This window comes from Coregonus clupeaformis, chromosome 10, assembly GCF_020615455.1.
Source record: "Coregonus clupeaformis isolate EN_2021a chromosome 10, ASM2061545v1, whole genome shotgun sequence".
Taxonomy (NCBI): domain Eukaryota; kingdom Metazoa; phylum Chordata; class Actinopteri; order Salmoniformes; family Salmonidae; genus Coregonus; species Coregonus clupeaformis.
In genome coordinates this window covers 62,953,017-62,971,907 of record NC_059201.1, presented here as the reverse complement: position 1 = coordinate 62,971,907, position 18,891 = coordinate 62,953,017, and the positions used below count along the sequence as shown (strand labels likewise).

The window sequence follows — 18,891 nt, the reverse complement described above, 5'->3', positions numbered from 1 at the left end:
GCACTTGGTGTATTTGTGCAGCATAGTCTACAACCCTCCATGAAAACCTGGCTATGGGCTTACAGGATCCAAGCTTCAAAGACACATTTATCACCTCTGCATCTGCAAAGCACTAAGTGACATCTGCACAGATACATAGAGAAATCATTCCATGAGTCATCTCAACAACGGTCCATTCTCATCGTTTAATGTTTCAAAGAAAGGTTACATCAAATTCAGATTAGAAACTAGCAACTTTAACTAATTATTTTAAGGTTTCTCTTTCCAAAATAACCAATATATATTTTTTAAAGAATGTAACAATCGCCTTCATTAAAAAAGGGATATACATTTTCCTCAGACAATTAAGAAATGTACACTCTGTAATAGGCCTGATTTGATTTCCTGGTCATCGTGACATCAGTGCCTCTATATGAGGTCACAAAAACCCAAAGTACACCTGACCGCCAGGAACATTCCATAAAAACACCAGTAAAACTAATAAAAACAATAAAATAGTCTTAAAAACCATAGATTATCTTCTGGACCTGTCTGGAACAGACATTTGTCCCGCCACCATTTTCTAGGGAGCCGTGGGAAAAATCTAGTGTTATTATTATAATATACCAAACGGGTCTAAAAACAGAACAAGCATGATTAGGCTTAATCTGTTAAAAATGCAACATCCCACAACCGATCGGTGGGTTTGGAGTCCAATGTGGGTACCACGGGCCTGTACCTGCCAACTCCCTTTATCGGTCTGATACTGTATGTAGTATGTGGTTACACTGAACGGACAAGCATCATATTTAGTCTTAGTTTGATGACGGGAGGACGACGGCACTGGTTGGAATGGCTTTGAAATGGGCCGGCCGTAGTTGTTCCGTGGACAAATCAGAGCTCTGTGTTTCAGACCCAAGCAAAAAAAGTACAGCAGCAGTAGATGGGATGTAGTGGTTACAGCGCAATCAGAGCACTGGGGTGAAAAATATCCTGCCGGTTTTCCACAGAGGGCTCCACCGTCGACATATGGTCCCTGTGGAGTAACGGATGAGTGTCTGTCTAAGAGTGACACCCTATCTGCAACAGGAGATTTAATGGGGGTGCATGCATTGGAATGCAAAAAGGCATTTCTGCTTCCTTCTCTCACTCAGGTAAAGTAGCTGCTTCTCCTCTGAAATTCCCTCTTGTCCTTTGTTTTATCCGGTCACCTCTTCCAGCAACACAGGTTAGGCTTCCACTGATGTGGCTCTTTGACTTCCTGTTTACTACTCTGCATACATTTCTCATAAGCCACTATGTCTCATGTTGCCATGTGAAACCAATCAGAAGTGGAATATCTGGTTGGTGACTACAAAAACACCAGGAAATGATGAGCGGAAGGTTTGGCAGGTCTGACTCTGCCATGTTCCTCAGACGATAAAGGTATTAAAAAACATGTCATCTAAAATGTTACAAATAATAAATAAAAGTCTCTGTATAGGGCATTGTCCAATCAAAGACCATAGTTGTAAAAACACTGCTGCGCGATTGGTCACTGAAACAGGGACCAATCAGGGTGCAGCATCTTCCACAGGAGCCTCCAACGTCCCGTTTATCTCCTCAAATCAAAACGCTGGACACTGGCACCCTCGTGGACCTGCCGCTCTTGGGTACAACAATTGGTTCATCATCTGTCGGGGAAAGAAAATGCAGGACAGTACAATTAAAGCATTGTCTATTGATTATTAAGATGAGCAAAATATGTGACCTGGCAGTTTCTTGTAACTGTTGCCTCTCTCTGCTAACATCACCTGTGGTCTGTAGACTCATCTCTACCGGTCTCATCTGTGGTTGCTCTCAACTATTGTTAGTCTCTCAACACTCTCTCTCACATACCCGTAGTTAGCAACAGTGTTAGGTCAGTGTTGGGCTAGCAGCATACCACCCTGCATCCCACTGCAGGCTTGCCTCTGAAGTTAAGCAGGGTTGGTCCTGGTCGGTCCCTGGATGGGAGACCAGATGCTGCTTGAAGTGGTGTTGGAGGGCCAGTAGGATGCACTCTTTCCTCTGGTCTAAAAAAAATATCCCAATGCCCCAGGGCAGTGTTGGGGACATTGCCCTGTGTAGGGTGCTGTCTTTCGGATTGGACATAAAATGGGTGTCCTGACTCTCTGTGGTCAGTAAAGATCCCATGGCACTGATTGTAAGAGTAGGGGTGTTAACCCCGGTGTCCTGGCTAAATTCCCAATCTGGCCCATACCATCATGGCCACCTAATCATCCCCAGCTTCCAATTGGCTCATTCATCCCCTGTAACTCTTCCCCAGGTCATTGCTGTAAATTAAACTGTGTTCAGTCAACTTTCCTGGTAAAATAAGGCTCCTCATTGAATTGTGTGACTTTCACCACTTCACATGCATTCATAGTTAGGCCGTCATAGCGTCGCCTGTTGCTAATCTGAGGCCGGGCGCTTAAATGTAGCTCCAGGTTTAGCCTCTCACCTGAGGGTGCGTAGTTTGCGGCACATTGACGGTCCTTCTCGATGAAGAGGGCGGTGGCCAGGAAGAAAGCCCCGCCCCCCACTGCCACGAAAGAGCAGGTGAGGAGGGAGAGCTGCAGGGAGCGGAACTGCCACAGGTACGAGTCAGTCTGCTTCAGAGAGTCTGACACCTGATGGAGGGAGAGGGGGGGAGATGTTACACAGTAAATGAGGATCATACTCTGTTTCTTTAGACGTGTGTGTGTGTGTGTGTGTATCAAATGTGTAGGTATGCGTTTATGTGTGTGTGTGATAATAACATATCACGAGACATACCACTCCTATGAGATAAGGACTACCAGCATCTCCAAGGAGGTGAGAGAGAACGATCTGGAAGGCCTCAGCTGTGGAACGACGAGTAGGGACAACCACGTACTGAGAAAGATGGAGGGAGAGAGAGAGAGGGAGGAGGTAGAGGGGAGATACTTTTTTGCATATCTTATAAGTCACCACAATACAAAAGTACAGTGCATTCGGAAAGTATTCAGACCCCTTGACTGTTTCCACATTTCGTTACATTACAGCCTTATTCTAAAAATGATTAAATTATTTTTTCCCCTTATCAATCTACACACAATACCCAATAATGACACCAGGGGGAGACTCGTCGAGGCCTGGTGACAGACAGTCTACATCATGCGGCGGTGTCTCCTTCTGCTAGACGTGCCAGGTCTCGACGGGTCCTCCGGCCAGGACTAATTGGGGCTAGTGAGTAATCAAGGGGCTGATTGCTCACCAGCCGTACGGGGCACATAAAGCTGCCAGGAGGGCAGCACACGAGAGGGTTGGAGGTAGTGAGAAGTTGCTACTGGATAGACGTCCTCACAGTCTGCTAGAACCGAGGGGCCCGGTGTTCTACCCCAGAGGAGAAAGCATTCCCCGGAGCCCAGAAGGCGGTAACCCGGAAGAGGTCTCCTGGAGGAGACCTGTTTCTTCTCTTTTTATTTTTTGGTTTAAATAAACACCCTTGAAACGGAGGTGTCACACTTGTGTCTGATCTGTGTAAACATCTTGATCAAACCACCTGGTCTGCCACAGTATAAAAAAACAAAAACAGAAACACCTTATTTACATAAAGTGTTCAGACCCTTTGCTATGAGACTCGAAATTGAGCTCAGGTGCATCCTGTTTCCATTGATCATCCTTGAGATGTTTCTACAACTTGATTGGAGTCCACCTGTGGTCAATTCAATTGATTGGACATGATATGGAAAGGCACACACCTGTCTATATAGGGTCCCACAGTTGACAGTGCATACACAAAAAATTTTATGTTTGGATAAAAGCGTCTGCTAAATGGCATATTATTATTATTATTATTATTATTATTATTATTATTATAATAGAGCAAAAACCAAGCAGAGGTCGAAGGAATTGTCCGTAGAGCTCCAAAACAGGATTGTGTCGAGGCAGAAATCTGGGGAAGGGTGTCTGCAGCATTGAAGGTCCAAGAACAGTGGCCTCCATCATTCTTAAATGGAAGAAGTTTGGAACCACCAAGACTCTTCCTAGAGCTGTCTGCCTGGCCAAACTGAGCAATCGTGGAAGAAGGGCCTTAGTCAGGGAGGTGACCAAGAACCCGATTGTCACTCTGACAGAGCACCTCTGTGGAGATGGGAGAACCTTCCAGAAGGACAACCATCTCTGTAGCACTCCACCATTCAGGCCTTTATGGTAGAGTGGCCAGACGGAAGCCACTCCTCAGTAAAAAGGCACATGACACACCGCTTCGAGTTTTCCAAAAGGCACCTAAAAGGACTCAGACCATGTGAAACAAGATTCTCTGGTCTGTGAAACCAAGATTTAACTCTTTGGCTGGAGGAAACCTGGCACCATCCCTACGGTGAAGCATGGTGGTGCAGCATCATACTGTGGGGATATTTTTCAGCGGTAGGGACTGGGAGACTAGTCAGAATCGAGGGAAAGATGAACAGAGCAAAGTACAGAGAGATCCTTGATGAAAACCTGCTCCAGAGTGCTCAGGACCTCAGACTGGGGCGAAGGTTCACCTTCCAACAGGACAACGACCCTAAGCACACAGCCAAGACAATGCAGGAGTGGCTCCAGGACAAGTCTCTGAATGTCCTCAAGTGGCCCAGCCAGAGCCCGGACTTGAACCCGATCGAACATCTCTGGAGAGACCTGAAAATAGCTGTGCAGTGACGCTCCCCATCCAAACCGACAGAGCTTGAGAGGATCTGGAGAGAAGTATGGGAGAAACTCCCCAAATACAGGTGTGGCAAGCTTGTAGCGTCATACCCAAGAAGACTCATTTGCAGAAATTTCAGAAACCTGTTTTTGCTTCATCATTATGGGGTATTGTGTGTAGATTTATGAAAACAAAAAAACAATTTAATCAATTTTAGAATAAGGCTGTAATGTAACAATATGTGGAAAAAGTCAAGGGGTCTGAATACTTTCCAAATGCACTATAACCTTGAGGTTGGAAGGTTGAGCACGTGCACTAAAGAGTTACATGCATGGGTTACATTACTAGAAATGTGGCTATTCATATATGCCACTGACTTGGCGTGATCTAAATTCCTCAACAGAAACAGAATACATACTTTCCAGTTAGTACACATTTTTGTTGTAACCCCGGACAAGCACACCTGATTCAACTAATCATCAAGCCCTCAATTAGTTGAATCAGGTGAGTTTGTCATGGGCTACAACAAAAATGTGTACCATTGGGGGTTCTCAAGGACTGGAGTTGGGCAACACTGCTCCAGACAGATCATGCTAATTTCATCAGAAACATCTATATATGGACATTGATTAAATAGGGCACAACCACGTTGCGTTTTAATAGCGAGAGAGAGCGAGAGAGAGAGAGAGAGAGGATAGTTATGCATCTGAACTCACCAGCAGGATGTCTGCTACGATGGCCCAGTTCATAGACAGGAAGGTCTCTCCCAGGAAGATAAATACCTGATCACACAGAAAAACTGGTTAGACCACCATTACCATACATTGCGAATACAACGCCAGAGAGGATATATATATATATATATATATATATATATATATATATATATATATATATATATATATATATATATATATATATATATATGTGTGTGTGTGTGTGTGAAAAAGACAGAGGCTGAAATCTACTAGATGAAAAGCCGAAAAGAATATAACATCCTGGCATTTAAAGCATACAACATTTTCAAAATTTCACGTACTATAAAACATTCCATCTTCGCACACAGTTATTTCCATGTATAAAGGCCCACGAGCACCAACATGAAGTTCATAGGAGAATATCAAATTGAGTTCAAATTAAAGCTAATAGTCTATATTTGAGAAAGTAAGGCATATATGCACATTGAACAAAAATATAAACGCAACATGTGCTGGTCCAACGTTTCATGAGCTCAAATAAAAGATTCCAGACATTTTACATATGCACAAAAAGCTTATTTCTCTCAAATTGTGCAGAAATGTGTTTACATCCATCCCTGTTAGTGAGCATTTCTCATTTACCAAGATAATCCATCCACCTGACAGGTGTGGCATATCAATAAGCTGATTAAAAACAGCATGACCATTACACAGGTGCACCTTGTGCCGGGGACAATAAAAGGCCACTAAAATGTACAGTTGTCACGCAACGCCACAGATGTCTAAAGTTTTGAGGGAATGTGCAATTGGCATGCAGACTGCAGGAATGTCCACCAGAGCTGTTGCCAGAGAATTGAATGTTAATTTCTCTACCATAAGCCTCCTCCGACGTAGTTTTAGAGAATTTGGCAGTACGTCCAACCGGCATCACAACCGCAGAGCAGGTGTAATCACGCCAGTCCAGGATCTCGACATCCGGCTTCTTCACCAATGGGATCATCAGACCAGCCACCCGGACAGCTGATGAAACTGTGGGTTTGCACAAACTAAGAATTTCTTCACAAACTGTCAGAAACTGTCTCAGGGAAGCTCATCTGTGTGCTCGTCGTCCTCACCAGGGTCTTGACCTGACTGCAATTCGGCGTCGTAACAGACTTCAGTGGGCAAATGCTCACCTTTGATGGCCACTGGCATGCTGGTAAAGTGTGCTCTTCACGGATAAATCCCGGTTTCAACTGTACCGGGCAGATGGCAGACAGCGCGTATCAGTGGCGGTCAGTGCCGTTTAAGACGAGGGAGGATGATTTTGTATACATTTTTTCATGAGCATGGCCTTATTTCTATTACAGCATATTTGATGACTGTCATTCATTTTCCATTCACATCGATATGTTTAGGCTAATACATGATACTCAAATTTTACCTGTACCCATAATGAGGTTGCTACTACCTAGCTAATGAATGAAAGTTTACAACGTAGGTGCACAGGTCAAGAGAATTTAGTAACCAAGGTGACAGTGACACATTCAATACCGCCTTGCACACTCTTGCCTGCATCTAGCTGATCTAGGGTGTAATCATTCGTCCAACAGTTACATATGAGAGTTTCTATTGGATAAATTCAGGTATGTTCATCCCCGTTTCGTTCCATTTGCTTCCGTTTAAGAAACGTTTTTCAACAGAATCGGCGGAATGAATACACCCCTGATCACACGCAAACATTTCACTTTCATTGCAGCCACATACAAACAGCATGATCACTTTGCTCGCTGTGAGTAATATATATATATATATATCTATCCTTCTAGAAACTATCTATGCGCTCTCCTCCTCTCACCTTTTCCCTTGACTTGTGGACTTCAGTGCACAACACATCAGCTAACATAGCATACCTCTCTGTTTGAGTAGGCTTAGCTAGCTGCATTGGCCTTCATGAAGAGGGAGGATAATGAAAGTTCACAGAAGTAACAAGTAAAAGTAGAGCAGACTAGAGTTGAGTACACTATAATGTACTGTACTGAACTATACTGCACTGTGCTGTACTCTACTGACCTCTACTGTGCTGTACTTTGATGTCCAAACTTGTGAAACATAGTTGCAATGTGCATTGCTTTTATTTGTAAATAATTTTTTAATAAATCGATCCAAGTGAATTTACACCACATATACTGTACAAAGTCTATGATTGGTTCAGATTTGGTCTGGTCTGGACCAACCAAATTTGGTCTTGTTTGGGGGCAGAGCTCATTAAAATAACATCCAGTGTGTAGAATAATAGCCAAATATGCAAAAGAGGACATTGCATATTGAAACCTTTGTGTACCCATTTAGGATACATGAAGAGAATTACATATCCATAATTATGCATTTCTGTGTAGTACAGATCAGGGACCAATGATGAAATTCCGTTATCGGGTGTAAATCCACCTCACTTACTGTAGTTCAATAACCAAAATAGATTTTCATGTCATAGCTGACACCCGATTCTTTTCGCAGACATTGTTGAATCTTAATTCGGAGCAGATATTTAACAACAGTTTTTGTAAAATGTGGATTCATTCAAATTGAGTGAGGTTTTTGCCTCTGCACCATTCTTCCAGTAAATGTGTTTTTGTAAAACCTTCAGTGTAAATTGTTAAAAGTAGTCATAATGCATAGAGTTATTGTTTGTTAAATTTTGAAATCAATGGTTTTTGTTTGCCATACATTTTAAGTGAAAAATCTAAGTCTCAGCGCAATTCCGTTACCGTGGAATTGTCCATACCCAAAATGCATACTACTTAGAACGCATGTATTCGGACATGGCCACACAGAGAGAGAGCGAGAGAGAGAGAGAGATGGGTGTTGACTTACGTAGGTGGCGATGGTGCTGGCCTGAGCAAAGACGATGGCGAGGTAGAGGAAGGGAGCTGAGAGGAGGAGTCCTAGAGCACACACCAGGGGGTCTGCCCTTGGCGTCCTCAACCTCAGCCGCCTACTGGCCTCCGCCCCACTGGCCACACCCAGGATCCCCGACACAACTGTGATGATGCCAAAGTACAGGCTGGGGAGGGAGAGAGTGAGAAAGTTTATGACATTTAATTTAATTTGTTTACCCCTTGCTGACTCATCTGTGTGGTTTTTGATGTTTTGACAATTGACCATTTCCTGATCAACCGGATTCCTTTGATAGCCAAAGTTTGATGTCTGGTCTCTACTGCTGCTCTCTATTCACTGACTCCTATTGTCGTGCCAAGCCGTTGCAGTTATCAGGAGTCGAGTGTAGTAGTGGCAAAAATGTTGTGATGATTCAATCTTATCCTGTGATTACAGAGGAGTCTGATGATCCCTTAACATTCTGACTGATTATAAAGAGTCTTTGTTCAGCACCTAGTTCCTGTGTGTGTGTTACCTGTCAGACGTTTGTGTGTCACCTGTTGGATGTCGGTGTGAGTTTGTCTGTGTGTGTGTGTGTGTGTGTGTGTGTGTGTTACCTATCAGATGTCTGTGTTACCTGTCGGAGGTGTCGCAGGGCCCCTTAACACAGGGGGGCCTCTCTCCGGTGAAGACAGCAGCTCTGAAGAGGAAGGCCGGGGCCCAGAGTGCCAAGGAGCCAGTCACAAAGGCCACTGCTGTGAAGCCAAACGTAGACAGCACAAAGCTGCGGCTGCACACAGACACGCACAAAGATATTTGTTTGATAACTCTTCTATAGGACCAAAGATGCATTATAATTGTGCAATGAATACAGAGCTATAGAGATATGGTCAAAACATAGTGGACTATTACAGGGAACATGGGTGTCATTTCAGACTCAACAACACAATATAGAAAATAGGATGCGATTTGATACTGGGCTTGTGATCAACACCATTATCCCAGAAACCCTAGACCCACTCAAATTTGCATACCGCCCCAACAGATCCACAGATGATGCAATCTCTATTGCGCTCCACACTGCCCTTTCACACCTGGACAAAAGGAACACCTTTGTAAGAATGCTTTTCATTGACTACAGCTCAGTGTTCAACACCATAGTGCCCACAAAGCTCATCACTGAGCTAAGGACCCTGGGACTAAACACCTCCCTCTGCAGCTGGATCCTGGACTTCCTGACGGGCCGCCCCCAGGTGGTAAGGGTAGGTAACAACACATCCGCCACACTGATCCTCAACACGGGGGCCCCTCAGGGGTGCGTGCTCAGTCCCCTCCTGTACTCCCTGTTCACTCACGACTGTACTCCCTGTTCACTCACCAACAAACTAACATGGTCCAAGCACACCAAGACAGTTGTGAAGAGTGCACGACAAAACCTAAGGAGACTGAAAAGATTTGGCATGGGTCCTCAGATCCTCAAAAGGTTTTACAGCTGCACCATCGAGAGCATCGTGACTGGTTGCATCACTGCCTGGTATGGCAACTGCTCGGCCTCCGACCGCAAGGCACTACAGAGGGTAGTGCGTACGGCCCAGTACATCACTGGGGCCAAGCTTCCTGCCATCCAGGACCTCTATACCAGGCGGTGTCAGAGGAAGGCCCTAAAAATTGTCAAAGACTCCAGCCACCCTAGTCATAGACTGTTCTCTCTGCTACCGCACAGCAAGCCTTACCGGAGTGCCAAGTCTAGGTCCAAGAGGCTTCTAAACAGCTTCTACCCCCAAGCCATAAGACTCCTGAACAGCTAATCAAATGGCTACCCAGACTATTTGCATTGCCCCCCCCCCTCCTCTTTTACGCTGCTGCTACTCTCTGTTTATTATCTATGCATAGTCACTTTAATAACTCTACCTACATGTACATATTACCTCAACTAACCGGTGCCCCCGCATATTGACTCAGTACCCCCTGTATATAGATAGCCTCACTATTGTTATTTTACTGCTGCTCTTTCATTAATTATTTGTTACTTTTATTTATTTATTTATTTCGGTATTGTTGGTTAAGGGCTTGTAAGTAAGCATTTCACTGTAAGGTCTACACCTGTTGTATTCGGCGCATGTGACAAATACAATTTGATTTGATTTTATTTGTTTTTTATGGTGGACATACTTCCTGCAAAGGGCCTTCATGTCACCCAGCCAGCTGGTCCTTTGGAGGGTGTGCTCCGGTCTGGCCTCGATAGCACCCCTTTTCGGCTCTTTCACCACGAACAACAGCAACACCACCGCTACCAGTCCTAACGCAGGAGTCACCTAGGGGGGAAAAAACACCATTTGAATGGCATAATTGATGTATCTGATATGGACAGATAGAACTAAAACATTGAATTATTAAGAGTCAGATGAAAGGTACCACCATGCTTTTACGCATTTTTGTATTATTCCTTTTATGGTTGAGAGTGCATGTATTTTGACTATCTTTTGTGTTGAGAAGTATAATATCCAACAGCTCAGGGGATGTGTTAACTCACCCGCAGGGCCCAATGCCAGTCCCCTGCCATGTCATCAACCTTTGACCCCACGATGTAGCCCAGACCACTGAGGAAGGATGGACAATGGAACAAACATTCACCACAGGGTCAATTGGCTCCTCCTCTTATCACATAAGCCAAGACAGATAACAAAGATGGACACAGATGTATTCATTATTATGTGTATATGTTCTATGACCCCACCTGCCCACTGGAATGGCAAAATAGAAGACAGAGAGCATCTGCGTCCTCCTCTCCTTGACGTACAGGTCTGCGATGATGGTTGGGGCGATGGTGGAGTAACTGGCCTCTCCAACCCCCACCAGGCCACGCGTCAACAACAGGAGCCAGAAATACTGACAGGAGGAATGGTGGAGAGGGGGAGGGAGAGAGAGGGGAAGAAAGAGGGGAGGAGGGATGGGGGAAGAAAATAACATGCCTTCAGGTTAAGATTGAACTTTTATTTAAATCAGGGGAGCCCATTGACACCAGGGTCTCATTTTCAATGGTGCCCTGACGACAACAAATTCAACACAAACATTCCAATACAAAAAATAATAATACTTTTTTTTAAATGCAGGTTAAAATAAAAACACAATACATAATTATTTTTTTGCCCCCTTTTTCTCCCCAATTTCATGATATCCAATTGCGATCTTGTCTCATCGCTGCAACTCCCCAACGGGCTCGGGAGAGGCGAAGGACGAGTCATGCGTCCTCCGAACATGAACCGCGCTCCTTAACACCCGCCTGCTTAACCCGGAAGCCAGCCGCAGAGGAAACGCCGTTCAACTGACTACCGAAGTCAGCCTGCAGGCACCCAGCCCGCCACAAGGAGTCGCTAGAGCGCGATGAGCCAAGTAAAGCCCCCGAGGCCAAACCTTCCCCTAACCCGGACGACACTGGGCCAATTGTGCGATCTGAGAGACCCGTTCATATCCGAGAGAAAAAGAGCGAGAGAAAGAAACCTCCAACTGGGCGCTGCCTGCACCATCAATAAACAACCGATATTGGCCAAATTATCCACAGTTACGTGTCCTTAAAAACTGCCTATAACAAATTACAAAAATACGATTTGTTGTGTTTCGATGTGTAGCATACTCAAAACTTTATAGTCTATTGTCGGAGATTTGAGCAATAAATGCATCAGGGCATTGCATGCATATAGGCCTAGGTATCCACTGTATGACATTCATATTTAAAAAATATATTTATATTAAAAGGAGACAATCTTAGGCTTAGCCCTAGAGAGACCGAGAGAAAGATAGAGATATGCCGGCACCATGTTTCCAACATCGACATATATTTATTTATACTTGTCAATTGGCTACTACTGCTATACAGATATAGGCGTACAGAAGGAGGCTAATTCATTTGTTCATTTTCGATCAGAATCTATTTTATAAAAGATAAGTATTATATTGTTAGATTAAAGGAGTAACTCTGGTAGGCTTAAAACATTCTTCCTCACCTCAAGTTCAACTGTCGGAGTGTCGGTGCGCACTGCCTTCATAGGCCAGCTGTAGCCTAATAATAACCATGCCACAGCTTCACAAAGGTTGCTTAACTTTATTAGGGTCATGTCTCCCTGATAACTCCCGAGTGGCGCAGTGGTCTAAGGCACTGCATCACAGTGCTAGCTGTGCCACTAGAGATCCTGGTTTGAGTCCAGGCTCTGTCGCAGCCGGCCGCGACCGGGAGACCCATGGGTGGCGCACAATTGGTACAGCGTCGTCCAAGGTAGGGGAGGGTTTGGCCGGCAGGGATGTGCGTTCGTTTCCCACGGGGGGCCAGTATGAAAAAATAAAAAATAATCGCATCCACTAACTGTAAGTTCCTCTGGATAAGAGTGTCTGCTAAATGACTAAAAATGTAAAATGTCAAAAGTAAGTTAAGTCATTGTTTATAGGGGAAATACGAACAGGTTATTATTTTGCGGCATTAAATTAATTACCAACAAAGGAGATTGCCTACCGTAGGCCTACCCAACAAATGACAGCAATAGGTTAATGCTATTTATTTTACAACAGGCCTACTGTTAAACCTTCAACTAAATACAGACCACAAAATTAAAGATCAAATTTAATTTAGCAAATGGCAATTTCGCAACAAAATGAAACAAAACACTTTTTGCTTAGGCTATTTAAAGAACCAGCTTCGATTATTAAATAACTTGTCCACAAGGAGGACATTCTGCTTGTAGGCATGCTCTTCTTCCTCTAACTTTTATTTTACTTCAATGAAAAACGCCTCCATCTTCACAATCAACAGTAGTCTAGGCCAAGGCACCTCTCTTGCTCTCCCTCTCAGCAACAGGCGCACATGCGCGCAAGGAGTGTGAGAATGGTGCTGAAGCGTGAATTCGAGCGTAGGCTATGATAGACCGCCTCTCCCGGCCCGTTACAATTTTATTTATCACCATTTTTAAAAAATTAAGTGTTTCTTTTTTTTCCTGGTGTGTGTGTAGCCAACCTGCCCCTCCCTCTCGGAAGCATAGTCTAGTAGCCTACTGTCTCCCAGTGGTCTAAGGCACTGCATCGCAGTGCTAGCTGTGCCACTAGAGATCCTGGTTCGAATCCAGGCTCTGTCGTATCCGGCCGCGACCGGGAGACCCATGGGGCGGTGCACAATTGGCCCAGCATCGTCCAGGGTAGGGGAGGGAATGGCCGGCAGGGATGTAGCTCAGTTGGTAGAGCATGGCGTTTGCAACGCCAGGGTTGTGGGTTCAATTCCCACGGGGGGCCAGTATGAAAAAAATTAAATAAAAATAATGTATGCATCTGCTAAATGACTAAAATGTACTGACGTTACAAGCGTGATTCAGAAATTAGTAACTTTTTTGGGCTTCAAACCGGTTTTATTTTGCTAGTCGGAACAGTGAACCGGAACCCAAAAAATAATGGTTCTGTTCAGAACTAAACGATTGAGAAATAATTTCGGTTCCAACACCTACTGAAAACGATAGTTAGAAAGTGTCACTCACTTCTCTGGGCGTGTAGGAGCTGGCGAGCGTCACCACGGACCAGAAGCCGATGCCCACACTCATGATCACCTTCCTGTTGTACCTGTCGCCCAGGTAACCAAAGACAGGAGCCAGGAACATGTAGCTGCAGATGAAGACTGTTTGGAGCAGCCCTGACTTCCCATCATTGATCCCAAAGTACTGCTCAATGTCAGGCAGAACACCTAAACAAGACAGAGAGACCTGTGTTATATGGCATATGGGAAATTACTTATCCATAGCACTTTTTGGGGTTATGATAGTCTAATCCAACATGCTTTTTAGGAGTAGCCTATGCTTCCGTAGCAAACGGATCCATGAATGTTCTTTGTGTGAAATTATCATAATATATAACTCTTAAAGGTCCCGCACAGTCAAATCATGTTTTTCATAAAATTTGATGATATTTAGATGAAACCAGAACAAAGTAGGATGACCAAATTATGAAAAATTACTGTTGCTTCTACATTGATAAAGTCTGATCAGAGAGTTACTAAACATCACATAAAGCCTCATTTTAATACACCATGGTAACATCTTATTATCTTACCTACTTTAAATAAGTATAGCCTTGTAACTCATTGCAGAAGGCGTGTTGGCAGAGGTGCGTGGTTTTGATAGCTAGGTAGCTAGTCTACTGGTACCAAAATTGTACTGCAGTGTGTCAGCAAATATAATTAGAAGCTAGCTAAGTCTTCAGCCAGCATGGAACAAACGTGGGGGAAGGGTTGCCCAAAACTGACGCAGTCGTCATGTCATGATATCGAGAGACATTCCAATTGGAAGATGCATTCAAATTTCTGGACATCATTGATAGTCATTATATATTAACATTGTTTGACAGTCAATATACATGTATTTAATTAAATGTATCCAGACCTCACCCTGTAAAGTTTCAACTGAAATTGTCCAAGATGAATTAGCTAGCTAGCTTTATAAACAGTGCTGACAATTCCATTTGGGCTAGCTAGATAAATTATAAAGCCAACATTTTGTCTATATTGATGCTTGTTACAATAACCAAAGAGTTGGGTAAACAATGTGAAACCATGATGTATGACAGGATTGGATGTTGTATGCAATTTCAATGTTGTTTGAGTTGCCTTGTGTATCAGGACATTTGTTTGAGATAATCTCACTGCAAGATTAGGTGTTTTCAAAGAACCGCCAGTCAAGGTGAGCTCCCCGCCAACTGCCTACTAGCTCCCCGCCCACTCAGTCTTTTTAGACTTCCTGGTAGTTTGACATGAGAGAAAAAGTACAAAAAAGATATATACATATATCTAAATCGGGAAAAAATATTATGGGTGATATTTAAGTCACACATAAGGCTTGGAAATTGGAATCAGAATGACTGTTCGGGACCTTTAAGGATCAATATCTAAACACTGATGATATGTAGTTCCCCTTTAAAGAAATGTTAGGTGAGCGTTGGGTTAGGTAAATGTTGGTGTAACGTTAGATTGTCCATACCAGCCACGGTGAACCTGTCCATGTAGTTGAGCAGGTTGATGAAACACAGGACAATAACGGTGAACACCGCTCTCATGCTGGACACTCCGCTGGCTGGCTCTTCCTCTTCCCGGCGCTGGCTAGGCCCCACACCAGGCTCTTCCGAGCCCTCTGCCTCGCTGTCATCAGAGAAGAAGGGCGTGGTGTCAGAGGTGGGGTCGGCTAGAGACATCACAGCTGCTGGAGAGAACAAGAAAGGAAACTGAATGATGAGGAGGCCATTTTGGGTCAACGCAGTAGGCACCTTGAGTTAAATTGAACTCACGTGCAAAGAGTTTTCTGTCAGAAACAAAGGAGAGGGAAAATAAAGATGAAAAAGTAAATAGGAAAAATTCCTAAATGAATGGCAGAGACACACGAAGGTCCAAATGCATTTCAAAAGTGTGTCATTGTAAAACCAAAGCTAATGTGTGTGGTTAGGGAAAGTAATGTAATTTAGAGCCAGGGGAACAAGACAGTCACAGATAATGTGGGAGAAGGGGGGAGTATTGTGGTGCAGTCTTGTGATGTACGTTAACGAAACTAGTTTACTGTCATGTGAACATGGACAGCACGTGTCTGAATGTGTGTGTGCAGAGTGTTAAGTCTTAGTGTGCATTTGTATCAGCAAGAATGAAGGCTGTTGAGAAAGAGTATGTGAGGAAACTCCAGTAATGAAAGATACCATAGAGTGGCGCAGTGGTCTAAGGCACTGCACCGCAGTGCTAGCTGTGCCACTAGAGATCCTGGTTCGGATCCAGACTCTATTGTAGCCGGCCGCGACCGGGAGACCCATGGGGCGGTGCACAATTGGCCCAGCGTCGTCCAGGGTAGGGGAGGGAATGGATGTAGCTCCATTGGTTGAGCATGGCGTTTGCAACGCCAGGGTTGTGGGTTCGATTCCCACGGGGGGCCAGTATGATAAATAATGTATGCACTAACTAACTGTAAGTCGCTCTGGATAAGAGCGTCTACTAAATGACAAAAATGTAAATGTAGATAGAACAATGAGTTACAACTCGAGTATGGTTTCCCATTTCCTCAAGTGTTTTTCAACGTCACACAAAGACTAACTTTAGGTGGTGAATTTGTGCTGACAGACAGGTTAATACACGAACATCCTCTTCAAAACAACAAGCTACGGTGTGCATAATTAACCACAAAATTATGTCTAGAGTAGAGGGTTAAAATGCTTCGTCTGTTTACAGATAGCTAAATAAAATACCAATGTGATTCTGATCGATACATGAACCTTGAACTTATCAAATGTGGCCAAGTTAGCTAGTTTGAGCAGGGTTCCATTGTCTTTGTAAGCTTGCAGAAGTAGACATTATGTAGTTGGCTGGCTACCGTTACGTGATAGCTAGCTATTCCGACCCTATGATCATGGGACTTTGATTGGTTAGCTTGTTGCTAGCAACCAGTGGCATGGTAAACAACTACCAATCACCTCGTTAGCTGGCTAGTTGGCTGTTGGCTAGCCACAAAACATTACATTAACATTTTAGTCATTTAGCAGACGCTCTTATCCAGAGCGACTTACAGTTAGTGAGTGCATACATTTTCAAACTAAAGCTACCTAACAGATCTGGTCATTCATCAATGTCAGTACGTTAACTAGCTAATACTCTAACAAATGTATCCAGTATTCTTTGTAACAGATGTCCATAGTAGCTTTGTGGCTGTGTGAGTCAAAGCTACTTTTTGTTATTGTTTACCTGGTAGCGGGTCAACGCAGTGATGAGTCGGGATTTATGCGTCTTCACGAGTTTCTATCTGTCTCGGGTCCTGTGTTGATGTCAGATCTGCTCTTTCTTGTGTTTTATTGCATTAGCTTAAACGCTAGCGTCAACATTTCTTGACGCTTTCTGGAGAAAATGGTCGGACGAAGGTAAACCGCTATGTTATTATCTTCCTCATCGGCGCAGCCATGTTGAAATTGTATCCAACTTCCGCCCCTTACTCACATGACTTATTACAACACCACCACATACTGGAAATCGACCAACAATGAAACTGATACCATTTCTGTTGATACCAGAGACTGAATACTGAATAGATAGCAAAACAAAAAGGGCTTTCATTGGTAAATAGTTGAATAATAAATCCACAAATAATTTTTTCCTTGCCTCAACCAATTATGTTTAAAATTATTGGCCTCAACCGACCAACAGTGTGGTGAGATAACAGTTATTGTGCTGACGTTGCTTCCAGAGGCAGTTTGGACCTCGGTAGTGAGTGTTGCAACCAAGGACAGACGATTTTTACATGATTCAACACTCGGCGGTCCGGTTCTGTGAGCTTGTGTGGCCTATCACTTCATGGCTGAGCCGTTGTTGCTCCTAGGTGTTTCCACTTCACAATAACAGCACTTACAGTTGACCGGGGAAGCTCTAGCAGGGCAGAAATGTTATGAACTGACTTGTTAGAAAGGTGGCATCCTATGACCGTGCCACATTGAAAGTCATTGAGCTCTTCAGTAAGGCCATTCTACTGTCAGTGTTTGTCTATGGAGATTGCATGGCTGTGTGCTCGATTTTATACACCTGTCAGCAACGGGTGTGGCTGAAATAGCCGAATCCACTCATTTGAAGGGGTGGCCACAAACGTTTGTATATATAGTGTATTTTGCTCAAATAGGAGATATAAGGCACCCTGTTGTCTATAACTTTTCCCTGTATAATGCACTACTTTTGACCATAGCCCTATGGGCCCTGGTCAAAAATGTGTACTATGTATAGGGAATATGGTGCGATTTGGGACACCCTGCCTATTGTAAACCATTTCGCCATCCCATTCCCCCAGTTAAGCAAATGAAGGGGACTATAATTGATGTAGTAAATTACTTTTCATGTCGATTACTTTATGTAATAAACATTCTACTTTTCATGTCAATTACTTTATGTAATAAACATTCTTAATTGTGTATGTACAGTATTTCCCTTTTGAAGGTTTAATAAAACCTTAATTCAGCCAAGAAATCCATATTTTCATTGATGAAATATTCAACAGACCAATTAGATTAATTAGTTGCCATTCAGCCTCATCTAGCCTTGGTATGGAATAACTGATAACTGACAAAATACCTCAGCCTTAGGAAATCATTGGGGATAGAAGTCATACTTTCAGTTTGCACAAATCTTTATTTGACTTGCTGTAATACAGAGATACAGACCATATAAAAGCATACATTTAATCTAACAATGTCTTCATTGTGTCTTAATTGAAAATAAAAGCATTTTTCCTTTATTCACCATTTCAAAAAGGAAAGCGCAATACCAGTATTAATGGCAAGCAGGCTCAGGCAATATATATAATGACTATTGAAAAATTACTAACACTTCAAAACCCTATGGTCAGATGGCTTTTCATAAAGATGTCAGGGTAAGTAATAGAATCCAAGTTTCTGAGTGTGTGGGACTTGAGGGGGAGAAAGAACCAGTGGAGGCAGCAACAGGCAGGTAGCAGGAAGAGGGGGGCCAGGTGGGATTGGGCCAGGCATGTCCAGATGTCAGGCCAGGGTGTCCTCAGTCACAGTCCAAGAGTCTCAGGCCCTCCGGAAGGGGAGACAGAGAAAGAGAAAAGATGAGGGTTAGTGAGAGAATGGCTAAGATTATAGTACACCATATGCACTGGGGGTAGAGAATAATCAATAGTGTTGCTG

General features: G+C 43.6%; 1 protein-coding gene across 2 annotated transcripts; it reads right to left on the bottom strand.

The window, feature by feature from the left end:
- Positions 1-166: 166 nt before the first annotated feature.
- Positions 167-17,224, bottom strand: LOC121550349 (protein spinster homolog 1). 2 transcript variants are annotated; one of them, XM_045223161.1, is made up of 12 exons: positions 16,946-17,224; positions 15,210-15,425; positions 13,719-13,921; positions 10,940-11,091; positions 10,736-10,802; positions 10,375-10,517; positions 8,840-8,992; positions 8,200-8,389; positions 5,365-5,430; positions 2,776-2,874; positions 2,462-2,630; positions 167-1,652 (listed from the first exon to the last, which is right to left on the bottom strand). In XM_045223161.1, exons 2-12 carry the CDS (start codon positions 15,418-15,420, stop codon positions 1,582-1,584), a joined length of 1,524 nt encoding a protein of 507 aa, XP_045079096.1. In that variant the 5' UTR covers positions 15,421-15,425; positions 16,946-17,224; the 3' UTR covers positions 167-1,581. The 2 variants fall into 2 exon arrangements, with proteins under 2 accessions (XP_045079096.1, XP_045079095.1); XM_045223160.1 differs by having other exon boundaries at positions 15,210-15,428; positions 16,946-17,223.
- Positions 17,225-18,891: the final 1,667 nt, after the last annotated feature.